The sequence below is a fragment of the Eublepharis macularius genome, chromosome 5 (genome assembly GCF_028583425.1).
Source record: "Eublepharis macularius isolate TG4126 chromosome 5, MPM_Emac_v1.0, whole genome shotgun sequence".
Classification (NCBI taxonomy): domain Eukaryota; kingdom Metazoa; phylum Chordata; class Lepidosauria; order Squamata; family Eublepharidae; genus Eublepharis; species Eublepharis macularius.
In genome coordinates, this window is record NC_072794.1 from 33,484,556 (window position 1) to 33,502,741 (window position 18,186).

Below are 18,186 nucleotides of genomic sequence, written 5' to 3' on the forward strand. Positions count from 1 at the left end.
AATAATGTATTGTGATATTTAGGCCTCACTGGAGCAGTGATATGCATTGCTGAGCTAGCTGACAAACTAATGATGAGACCCTAGGTGGATTCTTGTTTTTTGTTGTCATTACTGGATCATTACACACCTCTCAGTTTGTCTGGTGTTTTGCTTACGACATTGCAGAGTTTCCCAAATATGCTTCCTGTGCAACTGGCATTAAGCAGCACACTGGATCAGTTTGAAAATTTGGATAACTATAATACTTTGCAACTTAATGTGGAAAGCATCAGATCACTGAAGCGGGTTTATTTGTTGTATGGAGAAATGTAATGAGTTCTTCAACAGGTGAGTGAACAGACTTATTTCAATAAGATTATGCACAGGTCAGTTCCTGCCGCCAACAGGATCAATTCTTTGCCACCAACAGTTTTACTTACCCTTCTGATTCTGCCTCCACAAAAACCTCATCACCATCATCACCGGTTCCAGATTCTGAAGTGGTAGATAAGTTACCAGTGGAAGTCGTAACCATTGGGACAGATTGAGACGCATGTTCCGAAGCATCAGCGGCAGTGCTTTCAGTAAATACGGAAACTTGAAGAGCAGAGACAGCACAGAATAAGCTACAAGATGGTATTGCACAATTCCCACTGCACTAAGAAAATCCATATTTCTAAAGAAAACTGCTGAGCAGTTTTTATTAAATGTAGTGGAAGGTACGTTTTTAACCAATAAAAATGTTTGGATGTATGTGCTGAAAACAATCATGGCGGTCATCCGTCTGGCCACAATATATGTCTAATGGATTATGTTTGTTCAGGCATTGTTTGACAAAAGTCGAGGGTGGAGGAATGAATTTGAGAATTAAGGACACAGTGACAAAGTCAGAAAAGAAAAAGCAACTGAAGCTCTAGGGAAGAACTGGAGATTTTTTAGTGCTCTGATCACCAGAAGCCCTGACTCAGGCTTCTTCTGGATTCTAAGCTTCAAATGGGGGCTGCATATACAGTTTCAGATTGTTCTCCAAGACCCCACATTTACTTCTTTTGGGTGTTCTGAGTGAAGCTACTTCATTGCCACTTTATATGGCAAACTACAGCAACGTGGACTCAACTTCCAGCTTGTAACTAATTTCTTGCTCAGCAATGCAAGCCCACCAAATACTGCTTGGATGGGAATCAAATTGAAAGCCACTCTTTGTAGGAAAAGCCAGTCACAAGTGTAATACATAAATATATTTCTAAAGGAACAGTGCATTTAAAAACATAATGTGAAGAATTCATTTTCAGTGCTGTATCTTATCACAGCCACAAGATTGTACAACAATCCATGCAAACTATACACTTCCACAACCAAAATAAGATTACGGACATTCCCTAAACTCACCAGGTGCTGCAACTTGAAGGGGAGTTGTTGGAACACTCCGGCCTCCTGATTCTTCTTCATGGGCAAGGAAGAGAGGAGTTTCATACATTCCTAACCCTACAAACAATTCTGCAATTAATGACCTGAGAAAGAAGGCTGCGCAGAAAATACTGTGCCTGTTGTGTGTGTGTGTGCATGCAAGCACGTGCGCAAAAGAGTTAGGAGAATGAGCAAACGTGCATGCACAACTTCCCATCCACATGGCATATAAACTTGCTTTGGCTAATTTTTTTTAAAACGAAAGATCATAGTAAAGTTGGGGAAGCAATGGGGCAAAATAGAGGAAGGCTTGCAAAGCAGATGATTTGAGGATGGTTCTGTGCGGATACTCCAAAAAACATTTGTTTGAATGCCAAGCTAGAGCAACATAGTCCTGAGGAAGCAGCCTGAAAATCACCCACTCCACTAGGACCAGAGTATGTCTCAATAGCAACCTGAAGTTGAATTGAACCAGCAGTGCCATCTAAATAATGGCAGATGATAAGTAGCTACGGAAGAATGATGGGAGAAGAGCGAACCCTCTCTCTTCCCTCACTCAGAAGATCTGGTTATGATTGAAGAGCATTCACCATTTTTTTAAAAAAATTCTGGAGGATGCTAAATTCCATGCCAGATACCAAGTTGTACAATCTCACAATAAAGCAGTGCAGTTGCAGGACTATATAAGCTTTCCTGCATGTTTTAAAGAGGCAGAGAACAATCTAGGGAGAACAATCTATGTCTTTCTTACCACCTCATCTGCTTTTAAGGCAGGCCAGACACTGGGTTATTATGACAGGCTAGTGGAGAAAAATTATTCCATTTGGGCTGTTTTCTTATTATGTCTGGTTTGTAAACTCCATTAAAAATAAAATAGACAAAAAGGTTAGTTATATGTACCTCCTTGTGATGCAAGCTGACCAAGATCAGAGTGGCTGGAACTGGTCTGTGGCATATCTTCAGGTGGTCCAAACCTGAATCTAGGAACTCCAGCAACTTGAGGAGAACTGTTAAAAAAAAAGAGGTGCATTTTGTTTCATAAATCACTGACGCATTATCTGTACAATAAATGTGGAGGTAAGAAATGAGCAAATAAGACAAACTGTCCAACAACGGTTCCATGTAACCGAGAACTCCAGTTCTAGACAGACCATGCCCAAAATGTGTTTGCCCACAAATTCTCTTGTGCTGACTGAACTAGGTTTGCATATTGTGTACAGAAGATGACATATTTTGATAAGATACTTAAAAAGAAAGAAGAGTCATTATTATACTATGATGACAGGGCAAGCAGTCAGTTTTGAAACTGTAGTACGAATAAAACTGAGATTAAATGTTGTACTACTGCGAGATTCCCAAAATGGAATAGGTTTAGGGTGGTGGGAGGTTTGAGTAAGGACTGATGAGGCATCTCACAGAACATGGATGTAAGGTAGCATGTTTTATGGGCTGATATTTCTAATTCTACAAGTAGGCCCCCCACAAGAACTCACAGAAGGAACCTTATTCATCCCAGCTGATTATCTTCCCCTACCATTTTCCCTCCTTCCCCATCACAGCCTCTACAGCTTTGCTCCTTTTCATGAACGTTCCCCCAAATTAGTATAATTTCCCCTTCTGTATATGGCTCTCATCTGAGGATTTAACAATATCCATGTTCACCATTACATATGATATCCAAATGAGACCCCCCCCCCGATTTCTGACTACCAACTATTTATTAAGGTTTGCTTTAGCAACTGCAAAGAAAAGGTCAGCAGACTAAACATGACTTGTAGCTTTATTACCTATCCCTGCTCTTTAAGTTCACAATGTAGGCTTCTATCGCGGAGCCAATTTAAGGCATGTCTTTCACATCGGAACTCAGAATCCACTTACTGAATTGCTTCTGCGAAGCCATCTGTACGATGCGGCACCACTAACGTTGGGGTGCTAGGGACAGTCCTGTCTTCGTCATCAAAGAAGTGTTGCTGCTGAAGAAAATATTAAAGATCACTAACTAAAGCAACAGAAATGCTGCCAAATCCTTAAACCACCATGAAAACTAACATCTTTGTGTTTTGCTTCTTTAATATTTTGATGGAAATTGGTAATGAAATAAGGTAACTGACTAGCATTTCAAGAAGAGTTTCCAAGGGAAAGCATACAATTTGTTGTAAACTTTTGTATCACTACCAACCCTCTTCTACAGCATCTGTTTCAAAGGTTAGTTGAATTTCTCAACGGAAAGTTAAAAAGTGGCAAAGGAAGAAAATATTATTAATTTGCTGTTCATTCTTTGTAGTTAATATTGGGCATACTAGCTCCATTGGAAATAGAATGCTACAATGTATCTTACTGATTTCTCCAGAATGCATGAAAAGCTGGCCGAAAGAGCATGTGGGGCGGACAAGAGTATGTCACAGAATGAATTCATCACTTAGTAAATCCAATCTGCCAGGCGTCATCACTAGGGGAAAAAAGAGAACGCTTACCATGCCCCCTATGCCAGGTGTGAGCTGAAGTCCACGTCCCACTGACTGCCTACGAGTCATCTGAATTCTCTGTAAGGAAAACAATTTAAGATATTTCAGATAGCCTACAGGAAGACGAGCAAACTGAGGTCCGTTGGCCAAACCCAGTACAGGAGTGAAGGTGCAGAAACAGCAGCATATTTCATGCAGGTGGAGGTAGGGTATGAAACAGAGTATTCTGAATTCCAAAACCATACCTTCTTTAGAGGGATGGAGGGGGAGGGGAAAAGAGTATTGGAACCCTTGTGGGGGGGTGGGATGGGAAAAGATGCCCCCTCCATATGCATTAGATAATACCAAGGTTTACATGTCCAAGGTTTAGCAACAGCACCACCAAAATGCATCCTCCTTTCACAACAAAAAGCTTATTTTAAAAGTAACAATCCTAATCTAAGCGTGACTTTTCACTGAACAATAACCATAAATATTATTAATATATGCTTTAAAGCGTGTTAGATTGTAATTTAATATTACAATTTTTTTTGTTAAAGAGGCCATTAGCTCTAGATATTTTGATGGAAGTTATCTGAGATTTCAAGCGTGCCTCGATACTTGTAGGTGTAATCCCAAACAGAATTATGTCATTCTAGGCCCACTGATGTCAATGGATTTAGAAGGGCATAGTTCTGTTCAGGGTTGCTCTAGGAGACACCATAAAAGAAAGCATGCTCAGCAACTTAATGGCTTTCAACATCTTGTAAGTCTCAATGGAGCCAGCAGGAAGAATAATTCTAGGAAGAGTGGAAGGAGTCTCCTAGTCTGGCCCTTGGCCTAAGTCCCCTTAACAAATCTGCCTTATAGTGGAGGTAATACTCAGTGTGTGGACCACTGAAGGCAAGAAATAAAGGAGTCAGGAAACTTTTTTGCTGCATTCAATATCAATCTGATTAACATCAGAGTACATTTTGTCATCCTTCCAAACACGCAAAAATGCAGAAATTCCAATGAGTTACAGCCAAGAATTTAAAAAATTACACTTTTACAGAGGTAATACTGATTCTACTATAAATTGGGTGTAATTTCAACTCCTCTTCATTACTCCTGAACACTTTTCACTGTTGTGCTTGCTGCATAAAACTACTGCCAGGCTTAAGGAAGAGGAAGTAAAGTTTAGTCAGGCATGGCGATTCATAATCACCCAAGAGACCTATATTTCTGCCTAAAAAGGAACCACCTTAAAGTAGTTTTCCAGATGCAAAGAATATTTTAAAAAGTCTTCTTCTAAACAGTTTTCTGAGAGATTTCCAAGGTTTGGGCTGAGATCACATACCTGCACGGGTGGTCCCAGCTCCTGTGGTGGAGCAGGAACAGCGTGAATAGTCAGCCGTGGTGGTAACGGGTGGGGTCGAGGTGGACGAGGCGCCTGTCTCTCAGAAGCAGATGTTGGCTGCTGTTCTCTTGGGCTTTCCTGGGAGAAGGTAGACTCAGCAACACCTGTGGTACCGTCACCTTATGGTAAAGACATAATATTTTGTATGAGGCCCTTTTTTAGTTCTGCAATTCCTATTCAGTAAGATGCAGTGGGTCATTTTAATGCATGCACTGAACTGCGAAGTCAGGAAAAGGAATGCATTTTGTCAAAAGTAAAGGTAGAACAGAATCACTGTTAATACTCAACTATACAAGTTCTATTCAATCCCCCACGAAACATTTCTCATTAGTGATAAATGGGCTATAATTTATTAATTAAAATATTTATATCCCACCTTTCCTTGTAGCTCAAGGTGGCTTGCGTATTATAATTAAAAACGTCTCAATTTAAAAACAACAAACTAAAACCCCAAATAACCCCCCTTCCCAGTCAAAGGATATCTGCAGGTTAATACCCCAGTAAAAGTTCTGGCACATAAGATGGTATGGCCACACCTCTTTATAGTTTTAAGTAAACATCTCAAGCAACAGTGCACAAGGGTACATCATGAATCGAGACAGGTACTCTCACCAGCTCCTACTGTGACTTTTCCCCAAGAGATTTTTTTTAAAAAAATTCTAGACATAAGGACATTGCCTGCCATATCGACCTCTCCCCCCGAAATTCTGCACTGTGCAGGCAGAAGCATAGAGAGGGAAAGGAACAGAAAAATGGGCAATGACTGCTCCCCCCCTCTTATGCAGGCAGAAATGCTTTCCATAGCTACCATCCAACATTTTGAATAGCTACCATCCAAACCATTACATTGTTAGTGAAAACTCAGAATTAAGTATACCGCAATTCTGAGAGTCGGCTGCTCTTTGGCTGCTTTCACCTCCAGCAAGGCTTTCTTCAGTTTCTGTACTGGGATCCATTCCATCAGCACCCTGGAGACACACACAAACTAATGGTGAATTCAATGGAAATTTGAGGAGTAAGGCATAATAAAAAAAGCTTTCATGTGCTGGATACTTCTGAGACCTCTTCTCATTCCACAATTCCTGCTGATCTTTAAATCCAGTTAGGTAGCTTTCAACCTACATTCCAACTGGCACGATATTCTTTTTGCTTTGAAATATGTAATTTTGGGGGGGGGGGGGAGATCAGAGATATACTGTCACACTTAAACATCAAGAAGGATGTTACTGTTATTCTGAGCTTTGTAAATTAAAAAATGGCTCAACAACAGAAAAAGGTAACAGCTTTCGTGTCCTATCATAGCAGCCATAAAAAACCATCTGTCCTGTGACAGTGTGCCCCAGGAGAGCAAAAAGAAGGCAGAGATATCAGTATGTGCCTGCTCCTTGACAAGTTGGGAGTGACTCCTTTTTAGGTTGAAACGTGTTTTCACTTCTTAAATTAGAATCTGCTGCATTTTACAAGTGTTGTGGGTCATTTTGAGGACTGTGATCAAATAGTGAACTGCAAACCCAACAAAAAATAAATTTAACACCATCCTATTTTGTCTGGCATTCTTACCTCGGTTTCATCAGCATCATACCCATCATTCCCGTCAACGCTTCCAGTGCCTTCGTTACTATCATCACCTTCATCTCCCATCCCTGTGTCTTCATCGTCCTCATCTTCATCATCCTCTTCCTCGTCTTCATATTCCTAGGAAGAGTGCCATTTCAGAAAGGTACAGAAGCAAGGCTAATTCTGACTTTGCTTAGCATCCTCTGACATTTGAGGTTAGTTACTGGGTTGGATCCTGCTGATCATTTCTGCTAATGAAAGGGCAGGGGCAAATTCTGCTGATCCCCAGCTCCTGCTGCAGACATCCAACTTGCTCATCATGCTGTTCATAAAGGCCCCCCAAGAGCACTTTTTTATGGAGATCAGGGGGCTGCAACAGGGCAGGGTGGGGAGAGGGATGGAAGTTCCATTCCGTGAACGGAAATGCCTTCTGTTAGTGGAAAAGATTAGCAGGATACAACCCAATCAGCAGTCAGAACTGAAAAAACATTGCAACCTCCATTGAAACACTTGGTATTTGGGCTACCTTGATGTGGTTTGTCATTTTAAAGAAAGCCCTCAACTGACTGACAAAAAAAGATACACTAGACAACACGCCACAAGAAAATGAAGGTAGCCATCTCTCTCCCCCCTCTCTCTATATCTATATTTAAGTCAAATTAGGATTTTTAAATGATGGTGATGGCAGCATTAGGGGCACTGACTCATTCACAGATGGATCTGTGAATTGTCCTCAACTCACACACAGCACTAGAACCCTCTTCCTGACTTCTATGCAATCAAACAGCAGCTTGCAATTGAGTAGCAAGTCCTCATTGATTTGGTAATTATGCTGGCATGAGGCACTATCCTCATTTAACATTAACAATTTAACATTAAATTACAAATTTACCAGAAGATTAAAACATTAATGCAGACATCCACCTTTTAGCTGGAATTCTCCATGATGGCTAATGAAGAAAAATCTAGGAATCATCTGCACTGGAAAAGCTGAAGATTAGTTTTGCTAAACTAAAGAGTCTTAAGAGGCACAAAATATCCTACAGAGATTGTAAAGCCTACAGCAATGGACTGGATCCAACCAGCTTTTTTGCCAGGGTACAAGGGAGAAGTTCCATTTGACCACCAAAAGGGCTATTGCTGAGGATCATGGGACCTGTATAGACAAAAGTCATGTGGGAACTGGGGATTACTAAATGAAAGAGCTCCCTGCATCTAACCCAGTATCTAATATAGATATAATAATAACATTCAATTTATATACCACCTTCAGGACAATTTAACATCTACTCAGAGCAGTTTACAAAATGTGCTATTATCATCCCCACAACAATCACCCTGTGAGGTGGGTGGGGCTGAGAGAGCTCCAGAGAGCTGTGACTGACCCAAGGTCACCCAGCTGGCTTCAAGTGGAGTGGGGAATCAAACCCGGTTCTCCAGATTAGAGTCCTGCTGCTCTTAACCACTACACTAAAAAAGAGTTGCAAACTTCTGCACCTTGTGCTACCACGGCACATGTATCTTTAATTTCTGATATCTAAGAGCCGGGGGGGGGGGGGGAGTTGAAGGTACTAAATTCTGTAGTAAACAAAATAAAGTGTATTATGTGAACAGAAACTCTCTCAGAGTCACAACAGAGAGAGCTACCAGCATGTCTGGCTATTAAGCTAAACTTTATAACATTCACTGAACTTTTAAATAATGCATTATCATTAAACACATTATAGCATATTAATTGTTGCCATAATCAGTTACATTTAAACAAAAAAAATCTTGCAAGCGTTTTATCTGTCTACAGCGTATAAGGGTTTTTCCCCTTGCAGTGCCCCCCCATTCAAATTTCCTGATTTTTCCAATATAAATATGAGAAAGTCCTCAGACCTTTTCATGCTGTACTCTTGGACTGCCAAGGTGTTTGTCACACACAAACACAAAATTCATAGGAGGGTTTTTTCAGTGCATCCCAAAATTTCCCAATTTTTCCATTGGAAAAACTGGAGAGAAAAAAAGGACTTGGGGGGACAGGAAAAAAAAGACTTCCCCCCAAATTTTCTTTCTCCTCCCACCCCTGGCCTTTACATCTCTAATCTAATAGCACTCTACATTTGTCTGTACACGAAAGGCCTCCATTTTGACTTACTACATAGTCCTAAACTTGGATAAATCACGCCAAAACTTGTAACTTTACCCTACCACTGCTCAGCAAAGTCTGAAGTCTTCCTCCAGCCTAAGTAGCCTTCCTTCTTCTACCACTGGAGGAACCACTGAAGGCTTCAAACACTGCTAAAGGGAGTGGCAGAATGTAAGCCAGAGATTTTTTAAAAGCAAACAAGGAAACAAGCCTTGTAGTGTACATACTTCAGGTTCCCCATCATTTTCCTCATCATCTTCCTCTTCATCATCACTGTCAATGACAATGACGTCATCTCTCTTTCCCTGGCCATCCTGGGACGATGATGTATTCTGCTGATCTGACTGAAGAGGTCCAAGATCTACTGGGAGTGAGTGAGAAGTTTCCTCACTGTCTTCCATGGGAGTATACTCCCCCTGTGTAACGCCCTTCAAAACAAGAAAAATGATAGATAGATCAGCGGTGTTTTTTTAAGAACTAAAGGGGCAATCCATGAGCAGTCCTCACCATGTTCAGGTGACTCTCCCCTGCATAGTTATCTGAGCCCTCAGCAAATCTGGCACGGCCCTACTGCTTCAAGCAGCAGAATTGGAAGCCTTCCACCAACCTAATGGGCTCTGTCAATTAAGCTGGAGGGAAGCTTCAGAATTCACTGAGTAGAGGGATAGGATATGTGTCAGTAGAGTCAAAAGACAGCGGGGTGCTGTGGCTGTGTTTGTCCTGCTACTGGGGCACTTGCTGAAAGGAACACGGCAGCTGTACAGCACAATTTATAGTCAACTTCTATGCTTGAGAGTTTGCCACTGTTGACAGTGAGAGTCAGCACAGTGTAGTGGTTAGAGTGTCAGACCAGTATCTGGGAGACCTGGGTTCGAACTGCCCATCCTTTTATAGGCATGCCAGTGGGGAAAACACATGAAAATGACACGTAAGTATCCTGCGCCTCTAGGAGCTTCTGGAATGCCTGCAGCAGGCCTGCCCACGCACAGTTCCCATGTGGGACTGCAGAGAAGTCATGACAACAAACAATGGCCACCCATAAATGTATTTCTGCATGAAATGTGTACAATAAATGCTCAAAAGGTGCTATAAACTCTTACAAGTACAGCTGGGCATTCCAAACCATTTGGAACTTCTGATATGCTGGGCACTTTTGAGCCACTGCATACCTAAGGGGCATGAGGCATAACATTCAATTCTACTACAGTGATAACTAAAAGAAGTGATCTCAAGTAACTTGGCGTAACATGTGTCAGGTTGTTCCACCAACAACTTATTCTCAACCCCGTACGTGCCAAGAAAACAGATCATGGTCCAATGCAAAATAAATAAATAAGCATCTCCAAAAGAGAAACAGAGGCTAAAGACTCATAAGCAATCTCTCTTACTATTAGGGTGGAAAGTTGACAAGGAATGACATGTAATTGCTATTAAGTTTTTACAGTAATTTTCCTGCTGAGTTTCCCTGCAGCAAGATGCAGGTTCTGCACGAAGGGTACAAAAGTGCTTTGCAATGGTTAGAAATGGGTTTGTCCGATTACTGTAAAGACATGGGATCCAAGACGTAGTGCAGTCTTCCATACTTACACTCTTCAGCTCCTGCATCTTATAGCAGCCCCTTTGGAAGTTCTTGAAAGTGACCTCCCACAAGGATCAAATGGCTGCTGTCAGAAAGGAGAACTGGCGCGCGCGCGCGCGCGCGCGCGCGCGCGCGCGCACACACACACACACACACACACACCCACCCACCCACCCACCCACCCACAAGCAGACAGGAGTTTTTCTAGCTACAAGTCATGACATATATATTAGATGCAGAACTATTCTGCTGCTTACTTCTCCCATGGAATCCTGTGAGTCTTGGTTGTAGGCCTGAGCTTCTATTTCTCCATCCGTACTCTCTTCTGCAGTAACTTCCTCCTGAAATATTATGTTAATTCATCACAGTTAGATCATGAGAAATGCATGGTAATGAATAAAAAAGATTTAGCTCCCCTAACTGTACAGGGTAAAAATACAGCTGTAAATTTTAAGTTAGCACCATTTTTGACAGCTAGTCAATTTACTCCATCTAGATCCCCAAAACTCATTCCATATTTCTCTCTTCAAATTTTATATAACTATGGGATCAGAGAAAGTGGCCTGGATTCACCTCAGTGTTTTCATGGATGGGAGGATTTCCACTGGATCCAAGCCAATGTATAAGCCTCCCTTTTCTAGTGACTGAGTTTTCCCCAAGAAGTCCCTTAAGTTTTGAATTTCAAGGTTGTGATTTCTTTATTGCAGGATGATGGAATTTGTCATTTACACCAAGGACTGTATCAATACATGCAAATTACTTGATCGGGGTGGGGGTGGGGGGTCGGGTCTAAATTGCATGCATGAAGTGCTATCATTTAAAAGTAATTGTGTTTGAGATTATGATAATATGATGTGGCAGCAGAATTCATGCCCCTTCCCCCTTTATTGGCATGCTGACATTCGTAAATTGGGTTTCTGGGGCAGGTGAATCTTCTTCAGGATAGACACAGTGATCATGACCAAAGACAGCCAAATTAGCAGAATGAATTTCAATCTTACAAACCTCCGGTCCAATTCTTTGTATAGTTCTCAGTTTCTTGGTATGAGGCATATCAACCATTTCCTCTGGAATTTGTTCTGAGTTTTCAACTGTACTATCATCTTCTTCTTCTCGTTGACGTTTGGGTAGAGAAGAACTTGGGGTAGCTGAAACTTAAGTGGTACAGCTTTGTTACACCCAAAACACATTTCACAAAGACTTAAGAAAGATTCTAAGGAAACTCTGACCTCAATAAGCCAATTGGCGGGATCAGTATCAGGCATCTTCACATGTTCATGTGATTGTAGACAGTACCATATTGTTGTAATTGTGATAAACCACGCGTAATGGAACAATAATCTTTTATATAGTACTTCTCCTAAATCTAAAGGATTGACTGACCTTTGCTTTCATTGAAGGATATTTGGTTAAACTAACCTGTGCCAAACACTGCTGTCGATGTGGAAGGTCTTTCCACCTGCGAACTCTGGACAACTTCCAAAATAGCTGGGGTTGGCTCCTGAGCGGCTGGTTCGATCTGAGGATGACTCTGCTGAGTGGGCTGCACAAAAGCCGTTGCCTGAGTCTGCTGCTGAACTGTCAAGATGGGCTGAGAGAGAGAGGTCTGGACATTGGGACTTGTGGAACGCACAGATCCACTTGTGCTTCCAAAGACTGGAACATGCTCAACTGGTCCTTCTGACTGCATAGCTGGAACAAACAAAAACAGCCCATTTTTAGCAGCACTGACACTGTCACATAATTTTAACAAACAAGGAGCTGCCAAGCTATAGCTGGTGAAAATACTACAACACGTTATAGTTTTGTTATCATTACTCTTAAGTGTTAAAAGACAGTTGCTGAAGAACATCAACAAAAAAATCAAGGATAAAAAAAAAGGAATTTCAACTTGCATTTCCTTGCCTCCCTCTCTGTCTTCCTTTGACATTTTTGGAACGGCTTTTTAAATTGGACTTTTACAGGTATGCTAGAATTTTTTCCTTTTTGAGAAAAAGTGACAGGTGATCTCCTAAAGCTTTACCAAGATCACACAAAATTATTGTATGATGCCCGTTTACTTGGTTTAGTACTAGGACAGACACCACAAACGTTCCACTCCAAACCATCTGAGATTTTCATGGTATCCACTCCAAGAACACAGGTGTGGTATTTGGTGTTTTAACTACTCAACGTTCTCCAGAACAGCACAGTACAATGCAGAGGTTCTTCAGGTAGAGCAGCTGGTGTTACCCCTTTCAATTTTTTACCCTTATAGATCTCAAGGAACTGCACATGGCGCTCTTGATATTTAGCTGATACTCCCTTTGATCAGAACCTTACCTTCCTGAGTTTCCACCTGAGTCGTTGGCATAACGGTTGCTGTTGGTGTCGTTGTCGGGTTTGTAACTGTAGCAGGAGTAACCATGGGACGGATGCTGGCTCTAGGAGTAGACTTGTTCCCAGCTATGGCAGCAGCTGTCACTTTGCTTGGGGTAGATACAACAGGTGTTGGTTTGATATTGGCTGTCGGTGGATCTGAAGTACTAGCACTAGGAACAAACAAAAAAAAATTGTATGCTATTGCTAGAATGCAATTGTAAGCACATCACAACTGCAATATAACTTCCTTAGAGTAAATAATAGAAGAAGGATATGTGGGACGGAAATGGTACAGAACACACACTGGATATGGAATCATTAAGACCCACAAGCCTCTCCACCCCTTTGTGCATGATCAAATCTAGACAGGTTCCTGAGTTTACACTGTCACTGTGATATGTGGAAGATAATGAACACAACAGGAAACTTTGTGCTGGAGGGAGAAAGTGTGACTGTATGATTAGGCTTGTTCACAAATTTTTCTGAACATGAGATTATGCTGGCATTTTATTTTACAGCTTCTAAAAGGAGATCACAAAACGTTAAAAAAATGAGATCCAAAGAGATCTGGGAAGTTACAGACCCATCAGCCTAGCTTCCGGCTGAAGTAACAGTAGAAAGCATGATTAAAAACTAGACTAGTTAAGTATACAGAGGAACATGACTTGCTAAGGAAGGCCCAGCATGGCTTATGCAACGCAAAGCCTTGCCTCAGCAATCTTTTAGAGTGAACAGATATTCTTGCTCTTTTTTAAACCTGCAAATGGCAGCTGTGGGATCCCCCTGATTTGGCTTGAACCTGCAGTGTACACAGGGTTTGTACATGCTAAACTCGTTTCCTCCATGCTTAATCCCCTTCCTGAGGCAGTATGCCCTAGAGGGGAAAATATACAATCACCCATATGATACCCTTCCTCTAGGACAAAGAACATCCATGGAGGGATAGGGTTATCATCCCCCGCCCCATCAGCAGTTGGTATTTCCATCTTAAATAACAGCAGGAGACCCTTCACACATCTCCTATCAGCAGAAAACAGTGTGAATTAAGCAGACACTGCATCTGAGGACTTTTAGCAATGATAGACAAAGCCCTTCAAGTGAAGGCGCACAAGGATCTCTCCTGAGGCCAACGGTGAATAGTAAGGTGGCACTGCAGAGCACCAAAATGGATCACTGGGCAACACAATGGCAAACAATGATGCATACTGGGGTCAAACCCCTCCCTCAACTTCATAGACAGACAGACAGACAGACAGAGACAGAGAGACAGACAGAGAGAGAGAGAGTCTAAGTTGCCTGTGGCTAGTTAGGAAAAAGATCTTGGGTTGTGGCTCACTGGTAAGAGTAAGAGAATTAATGAGGGGGGCGGGGATTCAGTTTTGTGCATTAAAAATAAGGCAGCCAGTATCCTAATGTCTATGGCAAAATCTACAGGCTGGGCTAACTGTACGTACAGTTCTGAAGAGCAACACAAATGATCCAAGGGCTGGAACACATTTTTTTGCAGTTAATGAAGCACTATTTCAAGTAGAATGAGTAGTTCAAGAGATTTTCTACCAAGAGCCATTAGCTTCAAAGAAAACAGCTATCATGGCTGGATAGGATTCAGTAAATTTCGAATCCCAGAGCCAACAGTCCAGTTGCTGGGCACTAACAGGAGAGGACTGTTGCCCTTAGACTTTGCTTATGAATTTCCAATATACATACAACTGGCCACTAGTGGAAATGGGATCCTTTCCTTGGTATGCAATTCACCTGCCTATTTACAAACAGAAGTAAGAATTGCCACAGCACGGATTTTTTAAATTTTAAACAATTATGCTAACTTTTCAAGTAAAGTGAAGGCACTTGGTTTACCCAATAACGTGCAGGCTTTATTATACTCAGTAATTTTCCTATCAGCTTGACTCTCTAGTGCAAAGCATCCAACGAAAGGTAATATATAACTGTAGAGCAAGTGTATTTTGGTGGTTTTAGCCAAGTATCTTTCTTTGCTTCAATCATGTACCAAAAAATCATAGTTGTATCTAAAGCATGTTTGGAACAGCCCAGGCACACAAGTTTGCACTGTGGACAGAAACAGCTTGTACAGTAAGAATAGGAAGGATCAACAGAAATGTAGATAATTTAAACAAGAACTTACATTCCTCGGTCACCAGTTGCAGGTGTTGATTTAAGGGTGATCTGCCTCTGCTGTTCTGAAGCCTGTTAGAAAAAAATGTTTCTATAAGCCACAGGAATCAAAAATATCAACCCTAGTACCACTATAAAATAGTAAAAGTGCTGTTCTACTGAACTACTGTGGAGGAAATCGTTTTGGCCCCAAGCACAGGGGGAGAAAGACGCGTCTACCTACAAAAATGTGGGTGTACCAACAAACACAACTGAAGGAGAGGGGGTGAGAAGAGCTGTACTTAGAGCAACTCAAGCCCCAGTGGATTGCCAACATCTCAAGGATATGTCCTGGACACTGCCAGTAGATGTGCAGGTCTGAGAAGCAATGATTGACATAAATCATACCTTTTGCTTTCTCTTGCATCAGCTAAACTGCCAGTGCCTCTGTTGCTTAAGACCTTGCCCTGGTTGCCAAGGAAAATGTTACACTGTACTCCTTTCAGCACATATGCCAGAGGCATGCCACTGAGCTTGGACAATATTTAATACATCTTAACACAGGTAATAGTGTGGGTTATGCAAGGCAGTGGATGAACATGCCACTTTAAACAATCTCTCATTAGAGCAGAGTGGCAGCTGTAAGTCCCACCGAACTGAAAGTACCCAGAGACTGAAGAGGTAAGAATAGCATCTACAAATCAAATACAGCAATCTTAGCTTAATGGGGGTTTGAGACAAAGTGAAATTTCCATAGACACTAGACCTTGTTGGTAGACTCTGGCGGCTCATCTCGCTGTTCATGGTGCCTCTCTTGCTGTTCTCTGAGCTCCCTCTCAAGGCGGCAAATCCGGCCTTCGTATTGTGATTTAAGCGCACTCATCCGTACTTCTAACTCAGTCTTTTGCTCTTCCAGAGCACTGCTCTTTTGTTTCCATTCATCGCTTTCTTTAGTTAGCTGCTCTTTTGCACCTAAAGAACAGAAAGTCTCTTCATTAGAAGCTAGGTCGCCAAACCACCACGCAGGATGTAGGAGCCAATTCTCTTCAGTCCATTGTATAGAGGATGATGACTGTTGATCAAAGCTTAAGAGTTTTACGGCATCTTAAAATCCGACTATCTCACTCTGCAAGAGAATGAAGATGGCAACCCTCCTAGAATTTAAAAGCCAAACATGCCACTCACCTGCTAATTGTGCAATCCTCTGTTTGGCAGCCAAAAGTGTCTTCTTTGTCTTCTCCTCCTTCTCAGCAATCTGTTGTCTGAGCTGATCTTCCTGCGTCGTTCTCTCCTGTAGATCTTGATGAAGTCGGGAAGTCTCTGACTGCAGCTGGGTTACCTGGTCCTGAAGGTTTTTTACTTCAGTCTCCTTCTCTCCTAGCATCTACAGAAAGTGAGACAGGACACAACTGTTTTCAAAAGCTGGTGGATTTGTAAATTGGTAGGAACAAAGGGGACAGGTATAGCCAACACAATCCAAATATCTTCATAGAAAAGGTTATTAAGTCAATCCAGTTGTGGATCAATACATTCAACCAAGGTAGTTTCTCCCTGTGGAGAGGCACTTGTAGAACTGCGTACTGTGGTGATTTTTCACCACCTCCATTTATAACACGTTCTTCTGTCAAGAATGCAGGGGCTGCATACAGAGGATTATCCCTTTAATCAAAGTGACAGCCCTTCGAGACAGGGGAAAAAAAATGAGAGCACGCAACCCTGTCCAAGTTTCACAACTGAGCACGCATCTGAATTTGGATCACCATCTTTGAGCTCAATGCACTGCTTCAACTTACTAGTAATTTAGTTACTCAAGCTGGAACAGGTGCAGATGCATGGGCACTGCACAGACTCTACTCTTACCTTCTGTAAATTTTCAATCTGCCCCTCCAGAGCTTTGATCTTTGCCTCTGCTTGACTGAGAGCCTCTTTCACCTCTTGAACTTCCTTGTCCGAAGTGTGTTGCTCTTTCTGTTCTACAAGAGACTGAACTGATGCTTCTGCAACCACCTAAAATTGCGGACAGATAACATGAGAGTTCTCTGCTGCAGAAAAGCACCAGTTTTATGATTGATCGTCATGAGTTTTTATGTAGCTGTGGCGCAGAGTATGCGTCAAAGGGCAGCAAAATTCAAGAGCCTCTGCTCCTTCTGTTGAGACATCCACTATCCCAGACACTCCACAGAGGTTTGAAACAGGAAAACGACCATATATTTGCACAGTGGCGGAGGAAGCCTTGCCTGACTTGATGCGCAGTGTCAGTCTACCTTCAGAGAACTGGCTGAGAAGATGGGAGAAATATCTGTAGAGACCAGGATTGTGGCCTCCCAGCAAAAATTTAAAAAACCATCCTGGAACTTGTTAAACAAGAGATTTACCAATGTGCATCATTGCTACTGAAAGAACTTCGAAGGTTATCTTCCACTAATGGGGCAATTTTCACCCCTCTCACTGTAGGCCCCCACTTTCATCTCCCCTGCTGTCTCTGCCTCCTCCCTCAAAGCAGCATTTGCTTATTCTTGTTTTGCAGACAGGAATATTAGGCAGTATTATTAAAACGTACATTCAGAAGAGAAACTGTGCATGCAAGCCTTGAAAAACAGGAGATGTTACAAAGGCCTCATGGGATTGCCTTGCACTTCTTCCTCGGCCAGATGTCAAAACCTACCTTGTCATGCTGAGCTTTCAGTTCTTCATACTGAGTCTTGTATCGACGTCCAATTTTCTTGACCTGTGTTATAGTTTTGACTTTCTCTTGGATGTCAGCCAGCTTTGCTTCCAACTCCTTCTGCAGGGCGTCCTTTTCAGCTTTTGTTCTTGTTAGATCTTCACGGAGTGACTGAGTCAGATTCTGACTTGTAGTAAGTGACGCGTTTGACCTTAACACAAATTGAAAGTTTTACACACCAAGAATGCTGCACCACAGAGCTACTTCTTTAATGTTATTCCACATTCTATTCTGGGGCAGAAAACAAAAAAACAAACATGCAGACTGCACGTAAAAGGAAAGCTGCTAAATGGTAAGAATGCTAGTGACAGCCATGAGCATATAGAAATAGCTTAAAATACCTTACAAACCTGTCATACAAATGTTAAAATATCAAAGGTGGTTTTTTGGCAGCATGCAACCTGTAGTTTATTTGTGTTATTTTAATTATGTTATTTATAGTCCACCTTTCTCACTGACAAACCCCCATCAAGGGGTTGAATCCACACTCCA

The 18,186-nt window shown here is 41.8% G+C and overlaps 1 protein-coding gene across 5 annotated transcripts in view; it reads right to left on the bottom strand.

The window, feature by feature from the left end:
- The window catches only part of TPR (translocated promoter region, nuclear basket protein), a 69,507-nt gene that overhangs the window by 5,145 nt on the left and 46,176 nt on the right, over positions 1-18,186 (bottom strand). For 2 of the 5 annotated variants that reach the window (XM_054979320.1, XM_054979322.1), the window contains exons 31-48: positions 17,635-17,845; positions 16,830-16,976; positions 16,155-16,353; positions 15,736-15,941; positions 15,001-15,062; positions 12,819-13,027; positions 11,916-12,188; positions 11,502-11,650; positions 10,754-10,837; positions 9,145-9,345; positions 6,790-6,924; positions 6,107-6,197; positions 5,170-5,348; positions 3,861-3,929; positions 3,265-3,359; positions 2,287-2,393; positions 1,369-1,464; positions 420-576 (exon numbers count right to left, since the gene is read on the bottom strand). In XM_054979320.1, the coding sequence (XP_054835295.1) occupies positions 420-576; positions 1,369-1,464; positions 2,287-2,393; positions 3,265-3,359; positions 3,861-3,929; positions 5,170-5,348; positions 6,107-6,197; positions 6,790-6,924; positions 9,145-9,345; positions 10,754-10,837; positions 11,502-11,650; positions 11,916-12,188; positions 12,819-13,027; positions 15,001-15,062; positions 15,736-15,941; positions 16,155-16,353; positions 16,830-16,976; positions 17,635-17,845 (2,670 nt within the window). The remainder of the gene's footprint in view (positions 1-419; positions 577-1,368; positions 1,465-2,286; positions 2,394-3,264; positions 3,360-3,860; positions 3,930-5,169; positions 5,349-6,106; positions 6,198-6,789; positions 6,925-9,144; positions 9,346-10,753; positions 10,838-11,501; positions 11,651-11,915; positions 12,189-12,818; positions 13,028-15,000; positions 15,063-15,735; positions 15,942-16,154; positions 16,354-16,829; positions 16,977-17,634; positions 17,846-18,186) is intronic. The other 3 variants (XM_054979321.1, XM_054979323.1, XM_054979324.1) reach the window with 3 other exon arrangements.